At 54.2% G+C, this 13,544-nt stretch overlaps 6 protein-coding genes across 6 annotated transcripts; 3 read left to right on the forward strand and 3 right to left on the reverse strand.

Moving 5' to 3' along the window:
* Window positions 1-271: 271 nt before the first annotated feature.
* Window positions 272-606, forward strand: PG998_013623 (uncharacterized protein; the record flags this gene model as incomplete). The annotated part of the gene is made up of 2 exons (XM_066880439.1): window positions 272-392; window positions 458-606. The coding sequence occupies 2 exons, from the start codon at window positions 272-274 to the stop codon at window positions 604-606; spliced, it is 270 nt and encodes an 89-aa protein (XP_066724578.1).
* A 318-nt stretch (window positions 607-924) lies between these two features.
* PG998_013624 (uncharacterized protein) lies at window positions 925-3,194 on the reverse strand (the record flags this gene model as incomplete). The annotated part of the gene is given in 4 exon segments (XM_066880440.1): window positions 925-966; window positions 1,019-1,259; window positions 1,271-2,823; window positions 2,883-3,194. The coding sequence occupies 4 exon segments, from the start codon at window positions 3,192-3,194 to the stop codon at window positions 925-927; spliced, it is 2,148 nt and encodes a 715-aa protein (XP_066724579.1).
* Window positions 3,195-4,229: 1,035 nt separating this feature from the next.
* On the forward strand, window positions 4,230-4,903 carry PG998_013625 (uncharacterized protein; the record flags this gene model as incomplete). Its single annotated transcript, XM_066880441.1, has 2 exons — window positions 4,230-4,726; window positions 4,780-4,903. The coding sequence occupies 2 exons, from the start codon at window positions 4,230-4,232 to the stop codon at window positions 4,901-4,903; spliced, it is 621 nt and encodes a 206-aa protein (XP_066724580.1).
* An 888-nt stretch (window positions 4,904-5,791) lies between these two features.
* PG998_013626 (uncharacterized protein) lies at window positions 5,792-7,327 on the forward strand (the record flags this gene model as incomplete). The annotated part of the gene is made up of 1 exon (XM_066880442.1): window positions 5,792-7,327. One exon carries the CDS (start codon window positions 5,792-5,794, stop codon window positions 7,325-7,327), a length of 1,536 nt encoding a protein of 511 aa, XP_066724581.1.
* A 629-nt stretch (window positions 7,328-7,956) lies between these two features.
* On the reverse strand, window positions 7,957-8,296 carry PG998_013627 (uncharacterized protein; the record flags this gene model as incomplete). The annotated part of the gene is made up of 3 exons (XM_066880443.1): window positions 7,957-8,004; window positions 8,059-8,151; window positions 8,216-8,296. The coding sequence occupies 3 exons, from the start codon at window positions 8,294-8,296 to the stop codon at window positions 7,957-7,959; spliced, it is 222 nt and encodes a 73-aa protein (XP_066724582.1).
* Window positions 8,297-10,683: 2,387 nt separating this feature from the next.
* PG998_013628 (uncharacterized protein) lies at window positions 10,684-13,140 on the reverse strand (the record flags this gene model as incomplete). The annotated part of the gene is made up of 1 exon (XM_066880444.1): window positions 10,684-13,140. The coding sequence occupies one exon, from the start codon at window positions 13,138-13,140 to the stop codon at window positions 10,684-10,686; it is 2,457 nt and encodes an 818-aa protein (XP_066724583.1).
* Between the last annotated feature and the right edge of the window lie 404 nt (window positions 13,141-13,544).

Raw genomic sequence — 13,544 nt, forward strand, 5'->3', positions numbered from 1 at the left:
GCATCGAAGCCTCATTATGACCTCATCAACAACGGATTGGCATGTGGGGTCAACGCTAGTAGTACGCATCACCACGACCTCAGTCCTCGTCACCAGTGAGGGATTGAGTAGTTCAAGTACTTACTTAAACCAAATCAATCACCCCTTCCTGGCAGAAACTCCCTACTTCGCCAGTTCAGTCACATACCGGGTAACACAGCCGATTGAACATTCTTCTCGCGATACCATAACCTCTACCAACCTCAATTCAATCAGCCCATCTCACATAACAATGCCTTCAACGGGAAACGGCGGCATGGCCTCGTCCATCAAGACTCCCGCCACGGCCGGTATTGGCGAGGATAAGCCCAAAACCTTTGATGCCCAAGGAGCCATCGGCAAGCAGTTCACTGGTATGTGTACATCATATCCATACTATTGCATATATTCTCGTGTACTAATCTATCCGATACTTCAGAGACGGGAGCCGTTGGCGGGACAGCCGCCGCTATCGGCGGACCTCTGGCAAAGGATGGCATGATCGGCAAGCAATTCACCACCGAAGGAAGCATCGGTGGCAATGTCCAGAACGCCATGGGCGGTACCAAGGGGCCCGGAAGCAACTAGGTTTTGTCCCATGCGTTACTAGCTTATGAGAGGTATTATTTTAACGCCATACATGAACAAAAGAGAGCCTGTAAAGTAATGTAACTTATTAATGACAATTACTATTATATCTAGCACTCGACCATCAGTGCTCAACTGTTATTATTATCATAATTGCCAACCAGGAGTGGCCCACTGGGACTACATCTCCGCAAGTCATACCATCGGAGCATTTCACATACAATCGACACGAATGTTGACATCACAGCGCAAGGTGGTGTTTCGTTTCAAATCGAGACACAAGTTATTAACACAGTAGCTAAACAGACATAGTGCTTATCATGCTTCGTCACATGCCTTGGTGAACTCCTTTAACAAAGACTAATTTGTGTTAGCATGCATATATTTTAGATAGGAGTAAATTGGTACTGACCTGGAAATCGTGATCTTCCAATGAGCTGAACACAGAGCTATTCTGCAGTTTCAGCTTCGTAACCCTGGGACTTTTGATGCCGAAGGCCACTCGAGCCAGAAACCTTGGGTCGTCGCGGACGTCGCAAACCTCCAGTATATTCTTGATGCCATTGATGTTCACTTTGACGGGGGTTTGGGCGGCAACACTATAGCGGTTTTGGTGGTGCAGAACGTGCAGTGACCGCAAGAAATCTTTCCGTCTGGCAGAGACATACCAAAATGCTCCGCGAGGGTGGCGGCGAAGCACTTCTTGCCAGTGATGAGGTCCACCACTTCCTGGGCGTGTCTCAAGGCTTCTTCTTCGCGACCTTCCATGTCGGCGTGGAGTTCGCTCACCAGTTTCTTGTACTGAGTGTGGGTGCTGGGCAGTTTCTTAAGGATCCGGTATCGGTGCTCAACGCCACCTGCCTTGAGCATGATGGCACCTGCTTCGCTCCAATGGTTCAGCTTACGCACCAAATCAGCCCTGGACAAGCCTCCTGCCATGGCTGCTTTGATGTCGAATGTGTACCATTTCCTCGCTCTTTTGGCGTGTTTGAAGACGGCCTTGGCCTCGGGTGAGCCATCACTGGCTGCCATCTTGTTGTAGAAACCTCGATCCTCAAATTGGTAAGAAGAGTATTCTGGTGTGATGGCCCGGAGAAGCCCGTAGCGGAGCTCAAGAGTGGCAAATATGATGGACAGCGGGCTGGCCCTGATGTCCCAGGACTGTGAGAGCTCATTGTGGTTGAGCTTGATGACTTCCTCCCCGTTTCGACCCTTGACCGTTTCACGCTCGAAAACATCATGGAGCAATCCCTCGAGTGAGGCGCGGGAGGGAAGGTCCCCACGGGCAAAATTCTCCTTGATGTACCAATCCTCATGGCAGATGTACATCATACAGTGGCTAGGAAGCCCGTCCCGTCCAGCGCGGCCAACTTGCTGACTGTATTCCTCAACTGTACCAGACGTGTTGAAGTGGATAATGTTGCGAATGTTCGCCTTGTCGATACCCATACCGAATGCAATTGTGGCAACGACAATACGCACTTCGGATGCCATAAAGCGGTCCTGGATTGAGCTCTTTTCTTCAGCTTTCATTCCAGCATGGAAGGCCTCTGCACTATGTCCAGCAGATTTCAGTCTGGCAGCGAGCACCTCAGCCTGACGCTGAAGTGTAACGTAGACAAGGGTGGAGCCATCGTGGGACTCCAGGTACTTGAGGAGCAAGGGTATCTTTTCATCGTCCGTGGAAGTTGCCATTGCTTCCAGGTGCAAGTTGGGTCGATAGGGCGATGTTCGTAAGACATTGGACTGGTCTATCTGGAAGGCTTTGCAAATATCATCTGCGACCCTCGGTGTAGCAGTGGCGGTCAAGCAAACCACCCTTTCCGCCTTGATCTCATCAACGAATCGAGCCACTTTTAAGTAGTCAGGGCGGAAACTGTGACCCCATTCTGAGATACAGTGAGCCTCGTCGACGGCCAACAGGCGGATACCTCCGGGCACATACTTGAGGCTCTCCACAAACCCCTCGTTGTTCAGTTTCTCTGGTGAACAGTATAGCATGCGAAGACGGCCGTTCCTGATGTCGGCGCTGATCTCTTGCAGCTGCTCAAATGACTTGGTGGAATCGTTACACTCAGCAGCAATGCCCTTGCGCTTTAGGGCATCAGTTTGATCCTTCATGAGGGCAATGAGTGGTGAAACCACAATAGTGATGCCAGAGAAATCGCGATTCTCCCCATTCAATTTGTCGACATCCGCAAAAGCGATGGCCGGGATCTGGAATTGAGCCGGTCAGCAAGGGTAAAGCCCCAGAGGATCGAAGGAGTGGTACGGACTTGGTAACACAGCGACTTGCCAGCACCAGTGGGGAAGACAACCAATGTGTTCTCTCCCCTTAAGACACTTCCAATGGCAGCTTCTTGTTCATGACGAAAACTGTCATAGCCAAACTTGTCTTTCAGTAGCTTCTGAGCAACGCCCACAACATCTAGACGTTGGCGCTTGCTATTGCTTCCGCCTCCGTTATGGCTATCACCGCTGCCGTTTGGGGTAGCGTGGCCCTGAGAAGCGGGTCTCTTGTTTTTGGTGACCAGCTCATCGGCGTTGACGTCGTCAAACAGGTCGTCTCCGGAATCGAAGTCGTCCATCTTGCAAGTACTCGCAGATGCGCCCCTATGATAAAGGCAAACTGAATGGATCACAGAGCTTCCAGACCGCTTTCATGGGAGGTTCGGATAAAAATTGTGCTTGAAGTTGCTGCTCGGCTTGGACTCCGTCATGCCCAATTCCAAGCGTGTTCTGAGACGCGTCTGATTTTGGCACTTGTCAGCAATTTTGACAGTTGGTCCGCCCCCGTCTCAACTCGAGCAAGTGCTGGAATGTTTGCCCCGCCCCCCACCTCTAGCCTGTGACTCCCCCAGGCACCCACCAGGCACCCACCAGGCCTAGGCTTAGGCAATTGCCGACCAGGCTCGCTGGCCCCAAGTAACCTAATGAGTGCACATTTGTGTACTCGCGCAGACAAGGCCAACATTCGCAATTCGGTCGCATAATAGGGTATTGGCTCCTTCGCCGGGGCCATATTGGTAGAATTGTAGCTCGATACGATAAAACCTCGCCTACAAAGGAACGGCAGTTATCCTTTTATTCCTGTGTCTGCCCTGCTGGTCCAGCTTTTGGCTGTCAGTCTCGCCCTCGGGGTGGCTACACAGACACCGCCCGAGCTGGTCAGGACCGATGGCGAATCCCCTCAAAAGTGCGTCTTTCATGAAATTGAAAATGGGGGAAGGTTTGTTGCATACCCCATTGTGACCTGGGACGCACCAGGCCCTTTTTCGTCATGCAGCATCTTTCCGAGGTGAGGCGGCCGGCAATCAAAATTATGCATAGTATTCGGGTCAAACCCGTCCTCTTCGGCTAAAGACATGCTTCCGCTTTCCTAAAGCAGGTCGCCTAACACCCTCATCAGCGTCAGTTAAATGGCACCGTCTGATGCACACCTCACAAGTGACAGCGGCAGTAGGTCGTAGGCATGCATGCACGGTAGTTTGGATGGCGGGCCAGCACCCTCCTCGTCTGGAATGACCTCATGCGCCGCTGTCTCCCGTCAAATATATCTTAACATCGAGCGTCTCTCTCTCCTTGTTTTGCCATAGCAGGGTCATCCATTGCACGCTGCGATAATGCAGTTCCGTATTATTCTAGTAGCTGTTTCCGTAGCTTGGGCTCTCCCTGTTTTGAACCCTGCGACATCTCACGATGCGACGCCTTCCATCCTCCATCAACCACTAGATGCGGAGGGAGCCGACGTGACCTACGCCGTCCCGGAATGCCCCTTACAGCAGCAAGACTCGGCCACCAGCTTCATAGTCCGTCAGTTCGCCTACACGAAGTACGTGGTGGCGCCGGGTCAGATCGACGCGCTGCCCAACACGACCCAGCTGGCCTTCGCGCTGGACAACTCGGCGGCGTCCGTCACGACGGCTTGCAGCTTCAACCGCGGCACCAATGACGCCGGGGACGCTTGGTATCCTTGCGGTGACCGCACGATCGCGGTGACGACAACATCGGAGGACGGCGCACAACGAGAGACTCAGCACACGGTCAAGACGAGCGCGCGATTTGAATGGGACCGATGGGTTTTGGCGGTGCGGCAGAGCTGGGTTTGTGGTGGGAGCGTGTAAGTGCCTCTTGGTGTTTTGGGTCAGGTTCGCATTGCTAAACCATGAAAAGGTCCCCTGTATCGGCGCAAGCTGTTACCACCGTATCGCCGAGCTGTCAGACCTCGAACACCGAGTCTTATTCAATCCAACAGTGCACTGCACCGGATGCGACCGTGGGTGCCGACCTAGACTGAAAGCGTGGAGTTCTACCGCAAAGTCCGGAAATATGTCACGGCGAAGGGGAAAGCGGATCAGGGTCTTCTGGTTGTCCGTTTCAGAAACGTATTGTGGGGTTCGGCAAAGCAGAGAAAGAAGCGTGCCGACGTGACACTTTTACAAATCAAATTCGACGATGATATGTATTTCGGACCACTGTGCCCTTCCAGTACATCAAGATTCGACATCAGCTGAAGTCTAACTATTCTATTTTTTAATCAACGTGGTCTCACCAGATGATAGAAGCCTGCATCAACCGAATTTTTAGACTTCAGCGATTGTGCGTCTGAGACAAGCACAACGAATGACGCAGGGACTAGCTAACTAGACAGAGCAGTCCAGAAGCGAGCCTGGGATCGTCGCTCGTCCAGCACGCCGGAAATCGCCAAGTCTGAAACGGTTTCAGGTCCGAAACTCTAATTGAACCCGGCTTCCACCTCGATATGGGAATGGAGAGACGCGGTGCGGAAACATCCGAAGTTTCGATGCCAAGCTGGTGCCAAGTTGTTGCAATTAACTCTATTCGCTGGGACTTGGTCGGTTTGTACCGTGATATACTTACAGCTCTTTGCTTCTAGTAAGTGAAGTGCCATCGTGCAAAGAGTCGGTCACGCGACTTAAGTTTTCCAGGGGGCGTAATCAAACAATGCAGCTGCCCCTGGCCCAATACTGGTGGAACAAAATGTATGGTACAAGGAAGCAAAAATGTGCCATCGTCGCACGTGCAGATCTGACTGCTTTACCCATATGTCGCTGCATCTGCCGTCAGGATCGCAATTCTTTCCGCATGCTCTCTGATTATGCCCAATCATTTTTTCTATCCTCCGTGAACCTCCCCGAAGCGTGAGGCTATACTTCACATCGAAATGGCCATGACCGACAGAACCACCACGGCACTGAAAAGGGTGGCTCAGGCGGCCCTCCTCATTGTTATCTGGATCTCTCTCGTTTACCTGCGCGGGCCCAACATATACTACCACGACCCACCCGAAGGAAGTCCAGAACAACAGGCCGAAGATGCTGCCTTTTCCCAGGTGGCCGCCGACGTCGAGTTCCCAGCACCCATAGACTACGCGCCGATCCGCAAAGCCTGCTCACGCGTCCAGCCCACCCACTTCCGCCCCGGCTTGGTGTTTACCTGCGAAGACCAGCACGGCGGCGTCGGCATGCTGCGACTGCAGATCCTCAAGTGCGTGCGGTACGCCATCCACGCCGGGGCCGCGGTGGTGGTCCCATCCCTATCCAAGCGCAACCCGCGCGACATCACCGACATCGAAACCACGGTCCAGGTCCCGCTCGAATATCTGTTCGACCGAGATGCCTTCGTGCAGCATCTGACCGAAGGATGCCCAGGTATGCGGCTCTACGACCGTATCGAGGACTTCCCCAACTACGAGCGGCGCGCCGCGGAGCCCCTCTCAGTCGTCGGCGACCAGTTCGAAAAGCAGAGTGCACACAGCAATAGAAGCGACAGCATTACCAAAGCAGATGACGACGAAAGCCTGTTGCTGTTTCCACGCGAGTGGCGCAACTACTTCGACACCTGGCTCTCGCAGCAGAATATAGTGGTTCGCCCAGAAGCGCCAGTGCACATTGCGCTGGGCCAGACGTACCTCGAGTACCCCGTGCGAGAGGACGGCGACGAGTTCGCAGGTGAGTTCGGCAAGCTGCTGTCTTTCCGGCGCGAGACCCGCGTCATGGCGGCACGAGTGCTCGCGGCGCTGCGGCGACGCATGCCGGCAAAGAAGCAACAGTCGCTAAACGCGAGCGCACCCATCAACGACCACGCCTACTATGGCGCCCATCTACGTCTGGAGAAGGACGCCGTCTCTGCCTGGGACCCGGACCTGTACCGCTTCTCGCGCATGGAGGACCAGTTCGAGGCGCAGTTCCAGAACTTGATGCGCACCGGCCTCGAGCTAGTCTACGTTGCCAGCGGGAACCGCACCGTTGTCGACTTGTTCGCTGCTTATCTGCAGAGGCGGATCACCGAGGAAGAAGTCAAAGAAGATGCCTTGCGGGGGCGCCGGCGCAGCATCGGAGACAACAGTGGTGGTAGCAATAAGCGAAACGTGACGGTATTCACCAAACAGGATCTCCTGCATGGCGACTCCCTAAAAGAGCTCGAGCAGATGACGTTCGACCAGCAAGGGCTGGTGGACTTCCTCATGATGTTCAAGGCGAGCGCCTTTATGGGCGTCGCCTACTCCAGTTTTCCCTGGACTGTCGCGCTGCGCCGGCACGAGCTGAGCAAGTACCGGGGGCTGCACAACATGGGGTCCGACATCTTGAAGGATGAATACAGCGAGCTTATGGGAATGCGAGTCGACTACCGAGTGTCGACCCCTTTGATCGGGGTCTATGGCCGTAAAGCAGGAAAGATCATGAACAAGGTATATTGATAGAATAAACTGTATACATATAGCAAAATGTAATGTAAATAATCACGATATATAACTAAACATCATGAACGGACCGGGATATCAAGACTTAGGTACTCAAGCTTGCAAGCTACAAGGCTCGTCGCTCGAAAGACCATTTGTTATAGAATTAATTGTGGTAGTAGAATAGAATTATCCCACAGAACCAAGTTTAGATGAAACAAGCAAAAGTTTGGTAGAGGTTGTGATTTGGTATCGAGGTAGAGCAGTTGAGTTCAATTTTGGAGGCTTCAGGGGCAAAATTCGAGCAGAGTATATCACGAGGGGCAGTATTCGAGACAATCAAGATTCTGCGCAATGTTTTCTCATAATGTTATCAGGGAGGTTACTAGCTACAAAAACTCTCTCTCAAAAAGGAATGTGCATCGTGGCCACGATAATCGGCAAAGTGCAAGCACCAGCAGACGATTGTACAAGAAAGAAAACCCCCTGAGCTGCATCACCATCCACATCCCCGTGATCCAACCCACTATCCAACAAGCTAGCACCTATTACCTCTACTGCCAGAGATCTGCTTGCCCCCGTTCGTCTGGCTGAACCAGGCTGCGTCTGTTGGTCCGAATAACTACTGCGGAGTTATGGCGAGGCGCTTAGAGGAGCTTGACGCAGTTGAGGGCCTGGATGTTGATGAGGGATCCCTGAGATATTGTTAGATACTGAATTTTGCGAGGTCTGGAGAGTGGATGGCTTACAGTGCCGGAGGAGGTGTCGCAGCAGTAGACGCCGCCGGAGCACTGGGAGCCCAAGATCTGGACAACACAGTTGAGGAGGCCGTTGCAGCAGACCTGGTGGAGATAATTGTTAGCTATGATCCAGGGGCACAGAAAGTAAAGTCCGTTGTAGACTTACCTGCTTGGTGTCGCCAGAGCAGGTCTTGCTGTCACCACCGCCACCGCCGCCAGTGCGGACGACGAGGTCAGCGGGCTCCATGGCGGGGGAGCAGCGACGGGGCTGGCAATGGCGGCGGCAGCCATGAAGATGGTGGAGATGATGGTGAACTGCATTTTGAATGAAGTGATTAAGGTTTGCTAGGAGCAAAGAATAGTGGTGATGGTTGGGAGAGTGGTAATGGTGATGAAGCTGGATTATTGAGTGTTGGATGAGGAAGGAAAGAAAGGTCGTTGTTACCGGGCAGAACGTCGTCTTTATATACACGAATGAGGCCTCGTGAGAGTCCTACGTTGACGCCCAGGAAGAAGCACTTCGTCGTGAGGTCCTGCCCGTCCCTCCGCGTGTCCGCAGATAGCCAGGTCTTCGTCCCTTTGGTGATTCTATCCCAAGGCCATGATGCCGCCGATCGCGATGATCATTTCCTCAATTGACCGATGTTCGTACAATATCACGATTGGTCTGGGGTTGCGTACCCGGCACCTTGGTTCTGGTGCTGCTGTCTGACCTTCCGTGCGTGAGAGACGCGGGACACGGCTGACATGCCAAGGTCGCATATTGTCTCTCTCCCGAAGCTTACGCCCGACCCGATTGGATGCGTCCAGAGATTTTGGGTACTCTTGGCTATGAGGGCTGATGGCAGGTCTTACTGCAGGATGCAGGATTAAGCAAATTCACCTCACGGCAAGAGGCATACACGCAGGCATCATGACCAAGCACGGTTTTCTTGCGCTGTGGGTTCCCGACGTTTTATTCACGCAGACGCAGACGCAGACACAGACAACTTGCCAAGGCATTGTCACAACCGCAAGATTCCATGCCAAGGTGCCTCTTGACCCTGACATATCTCCTGTCTCTCCGCCTATTGCACTGCTCAGGAACAGCCCGGAATCGGTAGATCGATTACTGCGTATGAGTATAATCATTGGCTTGGCGGGCTTTGTGTATACCGATGTTGTGATTATGATGCAACATCCGTTGCCAGATCATGCCATGAGTATACTGTACCACACCAAAATGCAGCTCCTGCACGAAGCCCGCCACAAGCCCCAGTCACCCAGTCTCAGTCTCAGCCGATCCAATCTACACCTTAGATCGGGTGTGGACTAGATGCACCTATAGGGGGATTCGCAACTGAGACAAATACTCCACCACAACGTTTATTGTGCTAAGAGAAGAGAGCGGTGCGGCTGAGCCTAACTCGACCAGGGGCTAGGCGCCTTGGCCACGGTTTGGTCTGCAGTCGTATGATACTTTCATCAGCGGTTCGCCCGTTTCTCTCTACATCGGCATGCCTATTCTGATAGGGCTCCTGCACCCAACCTCCGCCGACCTCGATACACCAGACATAACGTGCGCCCGGAACTTTGGCTCCTTGTTCGGAACGTCCTATCGGCACGGGCTTGTCTTGGCTATTATTGGACCGAGTGCGCTCAATCATGTGACGCGTGACGTAGGCAGCGGTGCAATTGCAAGCGGCGTTTTGAAGGCGCCACAAGGGATCATGTCTGGACCGTATTAATCTATTTATCCGTTATGCACGATCGGCCGTATCTGCTGCACCATCGTGTCGATAACGGTTACATGCAGTCTAGGAAACACGAAAATGGGGCGAGAAGCCTGACATTTTTCCTTGGCTGTTTACATGTTCCTTTTGGCCACGTATGGACAGCCTGGCACGGCCGATGAATGACTCGTGAATTCAAGGTCCCGGCGGCAAGGAAGCGCTATGTAGCAGCTGCTATTGTCATATTTCTTTTGGGGATTTCGTTTCCCCCGTTACTCGTCACAGTGACCACGTTACGCAAGTCCGTAAGGATGGCATAGCATGGCCGAGACCAGGCTAGACCACACGGCACATGTAGGCTAACGCAGTCCTGCATCGGGAATAGCAGCTCTATTGAGGGACTAGATGCCCCGAGACCCCATGAAGCCACCCGGCTAGACGGGCTTGGGAAACCCACGTCTTGGCCGGCCTAGTCAGCCAGCAACCAGTCAAGGCGCAATAGAGTGGCTGTAGCTCGAAGCTATTGAGCGGCACGGCTTGTAGTGTCAAATCATCCCAGCGCCTCCTTGATATCCTGCATGCCTTGGTCAAAAGCTTGGTCGCGTTTGCTTCTTTTGCGTCAGCTGAAATCCATCACAGACAGGCCTTCATCTTATGGCCGCAACAGGTGACTACGTGCCATCTACGTAATCTCACATGGCGTTGCAAACCAGTCGTCGAGTCTGTCGAGTCACACAAAGAGTCACGATTGATGTTCTTAAGGTATCATTTGTTGGAAATATGACCTATACGATACAAGGTAGCCCGTATGAGAGACAGCGCCATGGCTTAAGGGTGGCGACCAGCCATACGCGGTGGCCAGGAAAGGCACATTCGGATAAGCAACATGGTGGGTGAGCTACGCAAACTCCATCGTAGGATCCTAATCACCTTGCACCCGAAATAGCGCCAAAGACATGGCATCGGCCAGCACGGCTCGTCCAGGCCGCTGGGCGACGCTGAGCATCCGTCCCAACCCGACAAATGATCCATCAGCTGACCCTGAGCGCGATAAAACAGGATTTCCAGCAGTCCACTCCAAGTCCATCTCACCACCATTGCCGTTTCTACCGTCTCCTCCTCTACTGTCACGACTGGCCACCGTGGACTGAATACTAGTCTCGTAGCTGGGTCTGAACCGCGGTGGCGCTCTAGAACGCGTCCCATTGCTGCGTTTCAGGCCTCCCGTCTCACCGACCAGGCTGGACGCACGAGAGCGGGAGAGCGATAAGGATGACGACGATGGTGCTGATGACCACGACGAGGGGCGGGGTGCTTCGAACCGCGAAAGCGAAGCCGAAGGCAAACGCGCCCGCCCGTCGAACCTTGACTGCGCGCGCAGACGCTTTCCCATGCCCTGTTGTTCCTCCTGGTCGCGCAGTAGACCCCAGAGTTGTTGCAGCCATTTTTGCTTCTCTTCAGGCCGCATGGAGCGGATGGGCAAGACTTCTGCACCGGTCATCTCGCGTGTGGGCCAGGGAAAGCTGACGGCCATCTGACGCAGAGTGGCAGAAGAGAGCTGGCGCAACACGATGCGAATCTGGGGCTCCACGTTGGCCACAACCTCGAAGGGCCAGTCCGCCCTTCGCTGTAGCCTCTCGGCAATTTGCGTTGCCGCGCCCACGAGCCACTCGACGGCGACAGCGTCAGGCACTGCAGGCGCCTGATCTATCAGCCAGCCCAACGTCTCGGGAGAGCCGGACTGGTTGAGAATCGGCAGGCTACGCTTATCGTGCTCGCGCCCCTGCAATTGTAGCAGAAAGTCGTTGTATGACCTTAACGCATCGAGCGGCAACCCGATAAAACGGCCGTTATCGAGCGCACTGACAAGCTCGTCGCCCAAGGCGATGCCGGACTTGATGCCGCTGTTGAGGCCGCGGCCTGGCCAGAAATGCACAGTCATGGCCGCATCTCCAGCGACGGCGACAAGACCATGCGGCCTTTGGAGGGATGAGGTCTCTGCAGGTGGTAAGTACTGAGCACCCTCTAGTACAGCTTGCACTACGATAGGGATCCGAACAACGTTAATGACCTCGCTCTCCTTGAAACCGAAGAGCTTGAGCCCATCCTCGATGGATTGCCAAAGGGTCCCCGACCTATCTTCCGATGGAGCGAACACCTGATCAGGCGTGAAGCCATCTGGTATCGAGCCATCAGCCGCTCTCAGGCAACCCGGCCGCCCAAACGTTACTGGCTCACCATCCACCGAGACCATCTTGTGCCACTCCTCCTCCGTCAGTTGCATATTGAGATAGCCTCTCCCATCGTAGTCGCTCGCGTTCAGCAAGTACCGCGTCTGTCCCAGCGTGAGGAAAACGTTGAGAGGCTGTGACCAAGGCAGACCGGCCGGACGGTCAAAGGCGAGACCGAGCGCGAAGCTCTTGCCCCTCTCCCTTTCGTAACCGTGGAAATACGACTTGCGGACCCACGAGGCGGCGCCGTCAGCGCCAAGTAGGACGTGAAAGTCGCCAACCTTGGATATGTCCTCTCTACTGACACCCTCCGCGTGCAAGCAGATCGTCGACTTGGCGCGAAACTCGGGCGCCTGGCATCGTTGCAAAAGCCGGTCCTCAACCTTGCGGATTTGGATGTTCGCTGACCCCGGCCACACAGGCTCCGGACGGCCCTCGAATAGAGCCTGCCGCGACCCAGGTGTCAACAGCGACGTTACGGAGTCTTGTAAGGTGACGACCTGGTCCCGCCGCTTCGCATTGGGCGGGTAGCCAACACGAGTCCCCTCTGGTCCGGCCACTTCCACCCACCGCCGCTCCCAAACGTGTACCTCGACCCGCCCAGCCCCCTTCTCCGCCAGCGAGATGGCCGACGCCAGAGCCGTCGGACCCCCGCCGATGATGCACACCTTGAGCCGGGCCGCCGGATAGGCATACGTCACGGTCCTTTCCGCGCCAGCACGAAGCACCTCGTCATCCCTGTTGTTCCGCGCCAACGTCGGATCGAAGAAAAAGTCCATGACGGCCCGCGTTCGGTCCGTGAAGACGACGTCGACGACGCGAGCGCGGATCAACATGAACCGCACGCACTGCAGCAGCGGCGTCGTCGCGAAGCTGGCGTGGCGGCCCGCGAACACGCGCGCCTGGATCGCGGCTGCAAGGGCGGGTACGGTGCGGTACCCCGGGCTCTGCACGATGGTCTTGACCTCGGTGCGCACTCCTGGTTCCGGATTCATATTGCCCATGCGGTATAGAAAGATGCGTGCCCGCTCAATCTCGGACCGCAGAGCATCGGCAGCACCCCATGCATCCTCATATACCTGCGGAAAGACGATCTCGTCGGTGAAGGTAGCACCGGCACGCTTTGGTGAATGTGTCTCCCCTAGCATATTGAGAACTATGTAAGTGTGGAAGACCTAGTTTGTGTCTATCTCATTGAGGATGCAACGAACTAGTAAGGAGAACAAGAAGAATAAAAACCCCAACGATGTCCCCTGATCTCTGATAAGATGGGTGATTACCCAAGAATAGACTGCACCCATAGTACACGGAGATCCATTGAAGTAAATCTGCATGAGAACAACATGTCAGTTCCGTTACCCAGTGCTGAATTGTTCTTTTTCTGCCGGATCGGGAAATCACCGAGAACAACACAACACCTCCGCCACTCGACACCCCTTTACTGCATGAATAAACAGAACGTTGATTGGCTCCAATCACCAGAATAGCATATCTTCTATTTCGAAACAAACATACCGCTGCAACGTTCCCTTAGAAATGAGCGGTTAGCTGC

The sequence above is a fragment of the Apiospora kogelbergensis genome (assembly GCF_038363985.1).
Source record: "Apiospora kogelbergensis strain CBS 113332 chromosome Unknown utg000009l_segment0_segment0, whole genome shotgun sequence".
Lineage (NCBI taxonomy): Eukaryota > Fungi > Ascomycota > Sordariomycetes > Amphisphaeriales > Apiosporaceae > Apiospora > Apiospora kogelbergensis.